The sequence below is a fragment of the Caenorhabditis remanei genome, chromosome II (genome assembly GCF_010183535.1).
Source record: "Caenorhabditis remanei strain PX506 chromosome II, whole genome shotgun sequence".
In the NCBI taxonomy this organism is placed as follows: domain Eukaryota; kingdom Metazoa; phylum Nematoda; class Chromadorea; order Rhabditida; family Rhabditidae; genus Caenorhabditis; species Caenorhabditis remanei.
This window is the reverse complement of record NC_071329.1, coordinates 11116461-11130655: the sequence shown is the minus strand read 5'-3', so window position 1 is coordinate 11130655 and position 14195 is coordinate 11116461. Positions and strand designations below refer to the sequence as shown.

General features: G+C 34.9%; 5 protein-coding genes across 5 annotated transcripts; 3 read left to right on the top strand and 2 right to left on the bottom strand.

Moving 5' to 3' along the window:
- Nucleotides 1–984: 984 nt before the first annotated feature.
- On the bottom strand, nucleotides 985–1792 carry GCK72_006031 (uncharacterized protein; the record flags this gene model as incomplete). The annotated part of the gene is made up of 4 exons (XM_003108854.2): nucleotides 985–1110; nucleotides 1174–1494; nucleotides 1576–1628; nucleotides 1675–1792. The coding sequence occupies 4 exons, from the start codon at nucleotides 1790–1792 to the stop codon at nucleotides 985–987; spliced, it is 618 nt and encodes a 205-aa protein (XP_003108902.1).
- Nucleotides 1793–2355: 563 nt separating this feature from the next.
- On the top strand, nucleotides 2356–6527 carry GCK72_006030 (uncharacterized protein; the record flags this gene model as incomplete). The annotated part of the gene is made up of 18 exons (XM_053725445.1): nucleotides 2356–2433; nucleotides 3203–3334; nucleotides 3380–3462; nucleotides 3506–3707; nucleotides 3750–3842; nucleotides 3903–3989; nucleotides 4032–4132; nucleotides 4179–4572; nucleotides 4626–4832; nucleotides 4878–4982; nucleotides 5026–5106; nucleotides 5151–5303; nucleotides 5346–5622; nucleotides 5670–5803; nucleotides 5860–5994; nucleotides 6041–6236; nucleotides 6281–6387; nucleotides 6432–6527. 18 exons carry the CDS (start codon nucleotides 2356–2358, stop codon nucleotides 6525–6527), a joined length of 2661 nt encoding a protein of 886 aa, XP_053589639.1.
- Nucleotides 6528–7648: 1121 nt separating this feature from the next.
- GCK72_006029 (uncharacterized protein) lies at nucleotides 7649–9173 on the bottom strand (the record flags this gene model as incomplete). The annotated part of the gene is made up of 7 exons (XM_003108948.2): nucleotides 7649–7744; nucleotides 7797–7970; nucleotides 8016–8137; nucleotides 8187–8493; nucleotides 8538–8627; nucleotides 8672–9073; nucleotides 9120–9173. 7 exons carry the CDS (start codon nucleotides 9171–9173, stop codon nucleotides 7649–7651), a joined length of 1245 nt encoding a protein of 414 aa, XP_003108996.2.
- A 638-nt stretch (nucleotides 9174–9811) lies between these two features.
- Nucleotides 9812–10568, top strand: GCK72_006028 (uncharacterized protein; the record flags this gene model as incomplete). The annotated part of the gene is made up of 5 exons (XM_003109046.2): nucleotides 9812–9935; nucleotides 9981–10044; nucleotides 10095–10204; nucleotides 10254–10457; nucleotides 10507–10568. The coding sequence occupies 5 exons, from the start codon at nucleotides 9812–9814 to the stop codon at nucleotides 10566–10568; spliced, it is 564 nt and encodes a 187-aa protein (XP_003109094.2).
- A 1529-nt stretch (nucleotides 10569–12097) lies between these two features.
- On the top strand, nucleotides 12098–13230 carry GCK72_006027 (uncharacterized protein; the record flags this gene model as incomplete). The annotated part of the gene is made up of 5 exons (XM_053725444.1): nucleotides 12098–12156; nucleotides 12206–12279; nucleotides 12326–12420; nucleotides 12816–13015; nucleotides 13059–13230. 5 exons carry the CDS (start codon nucleotides 12098–12100, stop codon nucleotides 13228–13230), a joined length of 600 nt encoding a protein of 199 aa, XP_053589638.1.
- Nucleotides 13231–14195: the final 965 nt, after the last annotated feature.

Here is a 14195-nt window from a genome sequence, read left to right as displayed (position 1 = left end):
TGCTGGGGAAGTGATTTTCAATGAGCGCAGTGATAAGTCTTGATCTGGAAAATGACTTATTACTGTTTCCTTTTTTGTATTACTTTCAGAAGAACAATGGGATATGAAAGTCGTCTCTCCTACGATATTCAAGCACTGTAGTTTCAACGTTTCAACTATAAAAGTCTGGTAAGAATTTGAATAACTTCATCTCCATGTTCAAAATTTTGTGGATCATTCTGTTTCTCTCACATAAAACAAAGGAGCAATCCCATTATCTCCATCCTTCTTTTTATTATCTTTTCTCGCCACGAGACACTTTGATCACTGATCATTAGAACATCACTTTTTGTCAGCTGGTGGTCCATTCTCTTCTCCCAATATTTCCCACGCAATGTCACAAAAACAATGGACACATGAAGGTATATGTTGTCTGTTTCAAAATATGTTGAGATCGGACAGAAAATAGGTCAAATGTGAGGGTGAGCTGGTTAAAAATAGATCAGTGTCTGGAGAGTATGATGCGTTTTTTGAAACGGAGGAGTGGGAAATTCGGAGAAGAGAATTCCGATGATTTCTGCTTTCTTATTTTCTAATAGATCCACGTTCTCCGATTTTTTCGAAGATTTTATGAGATGTTCCACCAGGAACTATGTTCATTGCATTTAGCCACTTTCGCATTGCTCCAGCTTCCAACTCTGATAATTAAAACTTCGGAAATCCCAGAATATCTTTTTGTGTTCAGATGTTGCACATCTGGTGGTCTCATGCTTCGAATTTACTTGTTTGTCACAATTTTATTCATTTTTTATTTTTCAAAACATCTGGAATCAAGACTGAATGGCAAAGTTTACATCAAAAATACTATTAAAAAAAGTAAAGCGGACGGGAAGGGATGAAAGTGAAAGAGGTTTTTAATAGTTTAGAAGAAGTACTTTACTTCAGATATAATATGTACAAGAAAAAAAAGAAGAAGAAGAAAAAGGAGAAGATGGAGAAGAGAATTTAGAAGTCAAGAATTCCGAAAAGATGATTTCCAAGATCAGCTTTGTTGGTTGAATAGAAGAGTTGATGGAAGTAGGTATTCCAGGTTTCTGGTTTCATTTGTGGAACGTATTGTCCCTTCTTGTCCTGGAAAAATGATATTGAAGAGAGTCTCTAATTAAACTTGTTTATACTGAAATTGCAACTTACCACTGAAAACTTGTGGAACGCAGCATCACACTCAAACTGATCGAATCCATAAGTATGCATTCCATCAGTGTATTCAGCAATATCCATGACTCCATCACACGAAACATCGAACAATTTGAACATAAAGTTTTGATAATCCTTGAACCATTTTGGTTCAGTTTGAGCATTTGTCTTCTTCAAAAGTCCAATCCATTCATCAATTGAAATCAATTGATCTTTGTCAGCATCAGCAATTGAACAAAGTCCTTCCCAGAGAGCAGCCAGAGATTTCTTGGCAAAGTCAGTTTGAACTGATTCAGCTCCATAGATATCACGAACTTTCTGAAATTTGAGTCTCGTTTAGAAAGAAAAAGGTTTTTAAAGTTATCGGGAAAACTAAGAGATCTCTGTAAGAAATCTCACCTTCACAACCAAATAGAAATCTCCCCAATCGACTTGATGAGATGCATTTCTATCTGAAAACTAAATGGTTTGAAACTGAACATTTCGATTTGAAAATACCGAAAAAAAGTGAGAAGATTCTCTCCCATTTTCTGATGAGGAATGGATCAACATCCGAGTGTTTTTTAATGAGTTCATCAATTGGAACGGCAGCAGCCTTGGCAGCAACAACAACCATTTCTGAAAGTGAGATTTTAAGAAAAATCTAGAAGAAAGATGATGGGAAATGTTAGAAATGAAGAATCCTGTGTCCGTCCGAATGCTTTTATCCGCCCTGAATCTGTCTGACTCCGCCCATTTGTGTACGAATTGAAGTGCTCGTTTTGAGATGATCACAGCTCCTCCTCATCCCCACAGACGCCCGCACACAACACGAGATATTACACGGAATACTTATGTGATTCATCGGGAAAATAAAAATGAAAAACGGAAAAAATAATGGGATTTTGAGGTATTTTTAGAAAGAAAAAATGATGATATTGAAGAGGAAGCATTCAAGTTATGACTGACAAGTATGAGCATGAACCCAGAAAAACGGTTTCTGGGGGAACTTTTGAGCAATAAAAATGGAATCAGAATCATGCGAAGAGCTGTTTAAAGATTTCTTACAGTCTTATAATTGCAATGCATTCAATAGTTTACTTTTAAGTAATAGTTCCTCGCTTGAATTTCGTGGCTCTTTTCAAAATGTTTCTTCAGAAAAAAGAATCTCCTACGATTCTGGATTAAGTGAAAAACGAAATGATTCCAACAGATTTAAGTGTTCGATTCGTCCTGGCTCAACCGATACTCTATACAAAGAAGAAAATTATCAGTCAGGTAAGTATAATGGTTTATAAAATCTATTTTTTTATTTTATTTTTCGGAGTACAACTTTGCAAGGTGATCAAACCTAGATCCACATTCTTGTAGTTGACACCATTTTGGTACGAGCCCTTTCTGATAATGTATAGATCAGAAAATCTATCTATCTCTCTCTATCTTTCTCGAATTGATTCTTTTCAATTGAAAATTTTGAGAGTGAATATTGGGATTGACAAAATGAAGATTTTAGGTGTTTCAGAGATGGTGAACTTCTGAAACTCTTTTGAGTAAATTCACGAATGCATCTAAAAAGTCAAAAGTATACAAATTTGTAAAATCAAAGGAATACAAAGTGCAATTATCCGAAACCATTTTCTGCAGCTTTGTTTTGCAACTTTGAACATACTCATCAATTCGAATTCTGAGAATCTTTTTTTGATTTCTCTTCATTACTTCACCCTTTCTTTCATCATTTTCTTCCCATCTCCTCTAGTCAATTTTGTCTTTTCTACTCAAAATGTGCCCACCAAATCATCTTTCTTCGTCTTCTCTTGAAAGGAAGAGGTGAAAGTAAAATACGTTTTTGAAAAAGAGTCGAAGAAGACGAAGGAGAGCATCCCTCCATTTTTCCTATTTTCTTCTACTTCTTTTCCATTACAAAAACGACTTTTTTCTCGTTTTCCTCCCACAAACTCTTCAGTTCCAAAATTTCAATTACCTCTTTTCTGTTTTGTTTTCGAAAACGAACACTTTCCTGGACTAAATTCTTATTTTCCCTATGAAGATGTTTCGAATATTGGTCTACTTTATATGGATATTAATACAATTTGTAAATGCAATAGATTACAAAGTATCAGTTTTGATAGTAGCTGAACCAAATCAAGATACTTTCGACGAATTAAAAGTCTCTGTTACGGTAAAAGACAACAAATCTCACTCTCAACTATTCCAAAATTTTCAGAATGCATTTGTGGAGGTATTCGGAAGTACCTCATATCACCTTGGAAATGACACAATTACAGCTGCTTTTGTTGATGCAAAAAGGTAAAATTCATAAATTGAAAAGTATTTCTCATCGGTATTTTAGCGGAGAAAATCGTTTGGAACTGACACAAGATATAGTATGCAGTCAGATGTTGAACTCATCTCTTGCCTCAGTCATCTTTTCTCCATCTCTGACATCTTCGGCTCGATTCATTGATCTTGTCACATCTTCTGCTTACACACTTTCATTTTATAAAATTCCAGTTGTCGGAGTCATGGTTAGAGATGCTGAATTTAGTAAAAAGGTAGGTCCTTCTGCAAATTTCACAATTTCACATCGGTTTCAGAATATTTATCCAACATTTGTTCGTCCAACAGCACCACTTTCTGATGAAGCATTTGTATTTCTACACATGTTGCTCAGGCTTCAGTATCGGCAGGTATCAAAACGATTTAGGCGAAAAATTGTATATGTTCAATCTCTATTAAAACACATTTAGGTAGTTGTTGTGATTGTAAAACGGGATATAAATGCGGATCAGTTTGTTGCTGAATTCGAGAAGAGAAGGGTTGAGTTTAAGATAATTGTAAGTTTCTGTAAGGAGTTGTAAGAATTATATATCTTTTAGGTTCAACAATATATAGAAGTTGAATTGAATGAGAACTTGAATGATACACTGGCTGAAAGTTTTGAAGAAGTCACTTCAAATATAATATTGTTATTTGCAAAGTGAGTTCATTAACTAATAAAATCTCTAAATAATCTATATTTTCAGAAAAGACGATGCTGTTCGAATATTTGCAAATGCAGGTGATTTGACAGGAAAAGGAAAAGTGTGGATAGTGAGTGAAAGTGCTGGAGAAGCACATAATGTACCGAATGGATCACTTGGATGTCGACTCGGACAGACGGCTCTTTCTGTGTTGAGAGACTCATTCTCAATCCTGAAATCTGCAATGGAAACGGTATTTCGTGAATCGAAAATTGATATTTTTCCTCCAGTGGAATGTGATAGAGATAGTGTCGATGCTGAATGGAACTCAATGCAAGCTCCGGCACTTTTGAATGAAATATGTGGAACATCTACAAGTCGAATACATTTTAACGATAGATGTGAACGAATTGGAGTGGAATATGACATAATTAATTTTCATATGGAAAGAAGACAAGTTGGAAATATGGTTTGTTTTATGGATAAAAGAGAGAAAGTGCTATTTTTTAGGTTGGTGACTTACTCCGTTTAGACGAAGAATCAATTGAATGGGCTGGCGGAACAAAACCTTTAGAAATCTCTCTTCCTAAACATTTACGAGTGGTCACTGTAGCTGATCCTCCATTCGTTTACACAACTCCAGTCGGCTCACCGTCTCAATGTACAGAACTTGGGAGTACTGTAGTCGAATGGTCCATATTTGATAAAATTGTTGTGGTGAGTCCTCTCTTTATTTGATACAAAACATCAATTCAATTTCAGCCTGGTCCTTGGTATTCATGTCCGATGACTTCTGCGAATACGACTGAATATTTCTGTTGTGCTGGTCTGGCAATTGATCTTCTCTCGAATTTATCATTACCAGAGGTAGATGGTTACTCTGAAAAAATATACTTTGTGAAATCTTCAGGCGAATAATTCAATCGATACAAGTTTCACTTTTTCTCTTCATCTAAATGAGTCATATGGAGTGATACAGGCAGCGGAAACTGTATGTCCTTTCTGAAATATTTCCTAGAATTCAGTGATTTTCAGACAGGAATAACTATTGGTGGTGTTATTGGAGAACTAGATGGAGATACAGCTGATATGGCAATCGGTGGGATCACAATAAATCCAGAACGAGAAAGAATAGTTGATTTCTCTGAGCCATGGTTGTATCATGGAATCAGAATTTTGGAGAAAAATGTAAGTAAAAACAAGAAAATATTGATTGAAGTTTGATTACAGATTCCTCGTGATTCCCCAATGCAATCATTCCTTCAACCACTCCAATCTTCTCTCTGGACCGCCCTTTTCATTTCTGTACTTCTCGTTGGCCTCGCTATTTATTGTTTGGATTTCAAGTCACCATTCGAAAGATTTTATCAAGCAGATAAAGAAATGGAACAAGATTTAAAGAAAGAATTCGAACTTTGGATTGGAAAAGGTGCAGATGAAAATGTGAATTTCGGCGAAGCAATGTGGTTTGTATGGGGAGTTTTATTGAATAGTGGAGTGTCTGAAAGTGAGTAATCAAACGAAAAATCATCAAATAAAAATAGAGAGTTTCAGAGACACCAAGGAGTTGTTCTGCTCGAGTTCTCGGTATAGTTTGGTGTGGATTTTGTATGATTATGGTGGCATCTTACACTGCTAATCTAGCAGCGTTTTTAGTTTTGGATCAGCCGGAAAAGGGATTGACTGGTGTGACAGATCCTAGGGTATTTTTCTCTTAATTGCAACAGAAAACAATAAATTCCAGCTTCGTAATCCATCTGCAAACTTCTCATTCGGCACTGTTCTCAATTCAAATGTCTATCAATATTTCAAAAGACACGTGGAACTATCTTCAATGTTCAGAAAAATGGAGCCACATAATGTGCGTCGTGCTTCTGAGGTAACGATAAGTGTAATTCTTGTTACTAGAAATCTAAACTTTCCAGGCAGTTCACTCTCTTCTGAACGGATCTTTAGATGCTTTCATTTGGGATTCGACTCGTTTAGAATTCGAAGCAGCACGTCATTGTGAACTGAGGACACGTGGAAGTTTATTTGGAAGAAGTGCTTATGGGATAGGTTTACAAAAGAATAGTCCGTGGACACCACATATTACTTCCGCGATTTTAAGAATGTCTGAAAGTATGTTGCAGATTATTTTTTATCAAGAGAGACTATTGATTTAGGTGGAGTCATGGAAAACTTGGATCAGAAATGGATTGATAGAGGTGGTCCGAACTGTGTGGTAGAGGCACATAAGTCACCTGCGAGGCTCGGATTGGTTAATATGAAGGTATACCGTAGGTAAAGAATTTTATATCATTTCTTTGATTACAGGATATTTTCATACTTGTTTCATCTGGAGTTGCTCTTGGAATCTTTCTCAGTTTTGTGGAAGTGTCATATGGAAGATGGCTGGCTGATAAAGGGTAAGGATATAGGAATTGAAAAATACTTTTTGTAGTTTTCAGACGTCGACGAATAATCGTTCAACGATATTTTCGTAAATGGCACGACCTTTCACTCGGACCAAAAAGAAGACCGTATCGATTGAAGTACAATTTAGATCGAATGATTATAAGAAGAGGATTCTCTGGATTAGAGAAATGTTCATTCCAAGAAATGAGAGAAAGAAGACAAATTAGAGGTCTTCCAACATCACGAATTGATCATTTCTGCTTTTGGCCTGATTTGGATTTCAGAGAGAAACCTCTAGTCTTATTTTGTTCGAGGTGTCGGGTGAGCTACTATAAGAAAATAGGGAATAGAAAGAAACTATTTTCAGAACATTGTGGAATCAGATGTTCATCGGGAAACGGGACTTTTTGCTTTCCTTTCCTGCTTCCTTTTCGCAATTCTATTCCTTTGGCCGTGCTCTCCACTTCCATGTTTCCTGAGTTCTTTCAGTGATTTTGTTCATATTTGTCCATTATGTTCCCATACAATGGGAAGGTTTCGACGAGCTAGATCCACCAGATTTTATGTGTAAATTTGATCTTTTCTCTTTTGATTTTTATAAAACTGTTTTCATCTTTTTCATAAATTATTTTGCACAAAACACCTAACAAGTACTTATCGTCTCTCCTTCTTGGCTGAAACAACTTCATTCAAACTGAAACTTCCTTGATGATTGATGCATTGTTTCAAGAGAGTCTCCATACATAGTTTGATCATTCTGTTGTAACGTTTGCCCTCATTATAAAACAAGTTTCTCCTCATTTTGCCTCTTTCCGAATATTGGTCACTTTCTGCAGGATAGAAGCCTCTAGAATGATACTTTTGCAGAAACTAGTTACACATCGAATTTTCAGTAAACAGTTGAAACGGTTTTGATTCTAATTTTCGAATAAAACAACTTTTTTTTAATCATGACAAGTTTATGATAGGATGAAACAGAGTTTATTCAATGTTTTGCTGTTTGTATAGCGATTAGTGAAACAACAAAACCGAAAAATGAATGGACACGAATCATCAGAAAGTAGGCGTTTTGAGTTCAGAATTTCCGAAGAAAATGAGAAAAAAAGAAGTTGAGAAGTAGAAGAATCTTGAAGAAATTAGAGATTGTCGAAGTCGTCAATCATCACTTTTTGATCATCCGAATCACAGGACAACTCGAGGGAATAATCATCAGAACAATCATCTTGATATGTCTACAAAATGGAGAAGAATTGATTGAATGAACTCAGAAGATAATAGAATTACGGCGATGTTATCAATGACTTTTTCATGATGAATTCGATCATTTGACAAATAGAGAACACGATTGATGATAACGAATGAAGATGAAATATTAATGAGTTTGGAAGCAAGACTTGAGGTTGATTTGGGCCATGTTCCACGTAGAGATTGAGTAAGAATACGGATAGGAATATCAATCTGAAAAGGAGTATTATGAGGGAGGGAAAAAAGAGAAAGACTGACATCAATATTCTGTGGTCCAAAATGACAGAGAAATGAATAAAAATATTGAATTAGTTGAGCGTCGCTTCGAATTTCATTTGGAATAAATGGTTCCCAGGAGTTCCGATGAATTGGGAAACGGCCTGAATGATTTCAGATTAGAAGGATATTTGATATGATTGGGTGAATTACCTTCTAAAGCAGAATCATGAATACGTTGAGTATAAAATGGACTAGTTGATAAACACATCACATTAGAAATCACTTTTACATTTTGATTGAAAATTCGAATGAATCCAATCGGCCATTGAGACAATGCATCACTTATAAGAATAGAAGATGTGGATGATTGAATATTGAATGAAAACAGAGTACGCATTGATTGAATCACATTTTGAAACGGTAGATGCGAGTGAGATTTCAGAATTTTCATCAATTCCGTTTCGAATTTCTTCAACTCTTCATATTCTGAAACGGACCAACATTCGGGCGAAATTGTCTGAAAATGGAGGCATTCGAAGGAAGAAAAGAAGAAATTCAGACATTTTGTACAATTTCTTTTTGTTCAAAGCGCTTTCCCTTCACATTATTGCTGCATTTGACCAATTCAGCAAGAGCGTTTTCATCTCCAAACTGAAATTATGACTAGTTGAATTATAATAGTTTTCTCTGTGTACCGTTCCATCTGGATAACAGAATCTGACGGCCAAAATATGTCCACGAAAAGAGAATCCATTGAAATATTTCAATACTTTCAGAGCATCTTCTGGACGATAGAAATTGAGAAACCATTTTCCAGGAGGAGTAAAAATGACATCTTGAATTGAAATATCGTTTTGAATCATCTCTTTTTTCACTAAATTCATAATTGTCGTCTTGTGAATTGATCGATGATTTGGAACATTCAAAAATAGAAGTTTTGCCCGAGTGAGAGTATTCGAACTGAGAATATCAGAGATACGAATATCATGAGATGATTGAGTGTCATCTGAATAGACACGTGTCCAATATTCCCATCCAGATTCAGATGACTTTTTAGCTGTTGACGAAGATGATCGAGAACTTGGGACTGTCTTTTTCTGAATTCAATCTAGATATTGGATAAATTCCAGTGATTCCAGTTACCGTAAGATTTCGAGATGATGAGATTGTTTGATTTCGCATTGCCGATGTGCTCATCGTGTATTATTTCAAACAGATTTCTCGATCCACGATGAGTTCAAATGAGAAAACAGAAACAGTCCACGTCTTTCTTCTTTTCAATTAATTTTCACGTCAATTGATAACAGTCTTCAGTGAGATCAATTCTGGAAATCTTCCATCGGGGCTCTCCAAGTAAACAGCTTCAAAGTCTGTTCCATTTCCGGTTAAGGCAAATCTCAGTTCAGCGAACACAGTTTTTTCAACAGATTGTTTTAGTTTTAGGTGTCTTATCTGAAACAAAAAGTGTAAGTTTTGTCATTCTCTGCCCCTTTTTCTCTTATTTTTTTCCTCTTCTCCCTCCTTTTCCAACCAATACATTTCCTTTGTCACACCGATAAAATCGTTCTCCTTTTTTCCTCTCTATCTTGTTGTAAGGTCACCTTGAGAGGGGTCAGTGACACTAGAAAAGAAACAGTTTCATGTACGAACCATCACGAAATAGTACACAGATTGAAGAGAGTTCAGACATTTAGAAGCTTCTCGTTTCAATTTCCCCACAAAAAGCTATTGTTCGGACATAAACGGGCGGTCCTCTTATGAAGAGGGACCCTATATAATGAAACATGAGAGAATGAACTATCCGGCTGAGATTTTAGCTGAAAACTGCCTGAAAAATGAACACTTATTCCGTCGTTTTTGCTGCATTCGTTGTGCTTGTTGAAAGTTCCAGTCCCAAATCTGGTGGTACTTCATGCTCTCTGATGACAAGTTGTGCTGTTGAAAAGTGCTTGGATAGAGGTTCTTTTTTTAAGTAATCTATTTTACAATTATTAATTTTTTTAGACATGGTACAGAAGATTGTGGCCGAGTCTCCACGCGATCAAGTATTCGGAAACCTCGTTGAAAAGTGAGTAAATTTATTCAAAAAGGTTCAGGAAAAGACAATATTTTTTCTAGATTCGATATGGTTTGTATCGCAGCCAAGTGTGGAAATGAATGTTCTCAGTGCAAACATTGTCATTATGCTCTTGAACAAATGAGTGCTCTTGCTCAGGGAGAGAAAACCTGTAAATCCTAGAAATGTTATGAAAGTCATCAGTAATCTAATATTTTCAGCTGGATTGTGTCCTAAACTTGAGGCATGTGTATTCAATTGTCTCACTGAAGATGTCTCGAAAGTTCTTTCTTGTGTTGCCACGAGATGTAATGTTCACTGTTATGATGGAGATTGTCCATCTTGCAAAATGATTTCAAGACGCATTTTTTCAAATATTTGCAAGCAACACTCCATGACAACTCAGCCACAAATTAAGTATGCGGGTGAGTGATTTCAGATTAAAACTCTTTTTTCTACTTTTCCCTTTTAAAGGAACTTGTCCAAACTTGTTCATGGAACTTTCTGATGACTATGTTGCCAAGAAGAAGATGTAAATCCTGAGCTGCCAAAGAAAACTCGTGATCTCAATCGTTATTTCGATTTTTGTGTAAATATAGAATCAGTTTCATAATTTCAACCACATAACTAATTGATGAATAAATGTGTTTCTCTATCGGATTGTACTCACTAGAGATAGTACCTGAAGCCTAATATTATCATGAAATCGGCTACTGCAAAAAGGCTAACATGATGCTCTTCTTCTTAAGAAAACAGCAATGTTTGAATGTATGTCATGATGTTTCTTCTAGTTATCACCGTCTTCTTTCTAATTAGCTCTTTCTGAAAATAGAAACTCGTTGATTTTCCGTTTTTGGAACAAAATGCATCGAACGGATCAGATAACTTAAATATTTTAAGTCTCAAATATCTAGTTCCTCCATCTGTGTGATTTGAACCCCAAACGGAAGAAGTCGTGAACTTTTTTATTTTTCACTCACAAAACAAAATCTAATATGTCTGTTTTTCCAGGATAAAACTGATTTGATTTCCTTTATTTTCACCTTTTTTGATTAACTATCCTATAATTTGTTATTCATTTATATAACACAACTTGACAGTTCACTGATTTCAACTCGTGTTCTGAAACTGATTCAAAGGAAATTTTAGATTAAATGAAAACTTTGGTCAATATTTTGATTATCTAAAATTCTCTGATCCCACTGCACTCCTTATTTTTTTTTCTTTTTTTCCATTTTAGCTGATATTTAATCATAGAAGGCGAGGGTGTCAGTCATATTCCAATGGTGATTTCTTGGAATTTCTTTTCTAAAAAATGTTAGAATGCGTTATTTTATGATGTGCGTCTAAACTTTCTACAAATTCTGGAAGCGGGGAATAACTACGTTCTGGCCGAACGTTCATATTTCTCTTTCATTCGGATTCCTGTCTTTCAAGCAATATAATTATTTTTTTATTGAGAAATATTGAGATTTTGAAACACCTTTGAAAACCAAAACCATCACGATCCGTGAAACATAATTCATTAAAGTACATCTGTCTGATCAATAAAAACTCTGGATACTTTATCGAACATTTACATCGAATTCAAGCTAGACCTATGTCTTGTAGTCTGTTTTCATCTCTGACGATGACGCAACCTCCTGAAAACCTTTTGTCAAAATTGAATCATTTTCAATGAGTTCACCTGTTTCTCACTTCTTTCATTTCCTTCTGCAATCTTTGTCATTTGACTATTTTCTGTTCCAATAAAAATAAGCGCTCCTACCTCTACATAATTGAAATTTTCTCATTTTCTTTCAGCTCATTTTCTTTTTTCGCAAATATTTTCAAATGCTCTTAACTTGAAACTTTTGACGTTGTCATATGGAGGAATCGTCATTCAGAATTATTGCAGCAACTATGATGCTTCTGGTGAACAATTTTCAGATTTTAGGCATAAAGGGGTTTATTATGATTTCAGACTTCATTAATTGGAATAACTTTTAATTTGACAATTGCAATTTCCCTGTTTGCAAAATTCAGATGGAACAGTGGATTTCTGGTTATCTGCATGGTCAAAAGTATGGCTAACAACATAATTTGTGTTGGTTGCCTTGTATGGCCAGTTCCAATCACTTATCTGTAAATATTCATGATTTCAAACCAGTCAAATCCTGTTACCTTCTTTCAGAAACTTCTACTATCTTCCCGAGTTTTATAATGTTCTTGCTGGTCAGATAATTGGATGGTTCGCATGGAGCTACAGTAATCCGAATAGCTAGATTTCTTGAACAAATAGTCAACAATTTAGGTCCAACAACCCAAATTTTACTTGCTGGAAACAGAGTAATGGCTGTTTATTTCCCACAATCGTACCATGCAAAATATAAATATTCTCCGAATCGTGTAAGCCAATTCAACATTATATTTAGAGTTCTTTTTTCAAAATATTGAAGCACTATTTATTTTTTCTTTCTCAGATCTTTCTTTCATTCATATTCGTTCTGTCAATTACGATCTCAATTCCTGGATTCATGAGTGAGATTTTCTTAATTTTAAAATGTTCTTCATCATAAATTTTTTGTCTTTCAGATGGATGCAGTTTTGTTTTTCAATTAGAACTAATCAGCTGGGTTCCTGAATCAACTATTTGTTCGAGTAGACTCAGTTTATTTTTCACTCATTTCGCATTTTCAATGTCTTTCATTTCGAATACTTTTAATGTTATTGTATTCTTAAAATTAGTTTCAGATGCTGTGAGTTCTCTTTTTCGATTTACAGGAAACGTAATCAAGTTTCAGAAAACCGCTAAAGTGTCATCAGTTCAATCACTGAATCGTCAAAGAAGAAATCGTCGAATGTTATTTCAGAGTGTATGTCAAGATTTGATAATAGCAGTTGATACGTTCAATACAACTTACGCTTGGTCTTTTTATCCTGCATTATGGTTTCAATTTCTAGTTTGTTCCTATTCAAGAATACTAGCAAGAACACTAGAAGGGTAAGTCAGATCAACCATTGAGTTCCATAAAGAAAGGTTCCAGATTAGTAATGATTTTAATAAACGAATCGATTCGAGAAGCAATTCAAACCAAAGTCTTCATGAAAACAAAACAAACGAATATCAGTGAGACACCAGCCACTTCCACGTTGGCATCTTATTCCAAGAATATCGTTGCTTCGAATCGATTGTTTTCTGTTCGCATCAATCACTGATTAATATATTTTCTCAAATCTGCTGTTTGGAACTTGTGATCTTTCTTTGCTGGATCTCTTCGCATTTTGTTACAGGTTTCTAATAATATATAAACATTTTGTTCTAATAAGATATTTTTAAATGCTTCTTTGTTTTCTTAAGAGGCGTTGTCTGTAAGATGAGGATTCCTCTTGGCACAGTTGCAAAAAGTTGTTTCAATCCAAACTCTTTTTACAGAATATGTACCCCTATGGTAGTGATTTACAAAAAATATGTCACCAGTCCTCTATGACGTCATCATAGGAAAATATGGCCAATAATTGACTTTTCACCCAAAAATTCATGAAAATTTCAATTTTTCAAATAACTTTAGGAAACTTTGGCAACATGTTAGGAGTGATTTTGACTACCCCTACACAAATTTTCAGCCCCTCAGACACCCCAGAAACCGTTCAAGTGAATTCCATTTTCATGTTTTTCCAACTTTTCTCCAAAAATCCCTCTAGAAGTACTCAAATTTCAAATCGTATTCGTATTCTCCGCAAAAAGTTCTATTAGGTCCAGTTAAAATCATCAGAAAACCATTGCACCATTTTGAGATTTTTTGATTTTTTCAAAAATCACATAAGGGTCCCCCCTTATGAAAAAAAAATTTTCACGAAAAATTCAAAGAAAAAATTTGTTTCGAAAATAATCAGAATATTGAGAAAAGACTTAGAATAAACCAATTCCGAGATTATACATCTCAGAAATTGGTTTGAACCGATTTCGTTTTTTTCTTCATCGAAATTTTTTCCCATTTTTTGACGTTTTCATCAATAATTTGTACTGAAGTACACAAATTTCAAGTAATGTACTTGATACTCGCTACATTTAACAAATAATCAAAATAAGACAAATGAAAAACCATTGGACCATTTTGAGATTTTTCCATTTATTTCGAAAATCACATAAGGGTCCCCCCCATGGAACAAAATTTTTATCG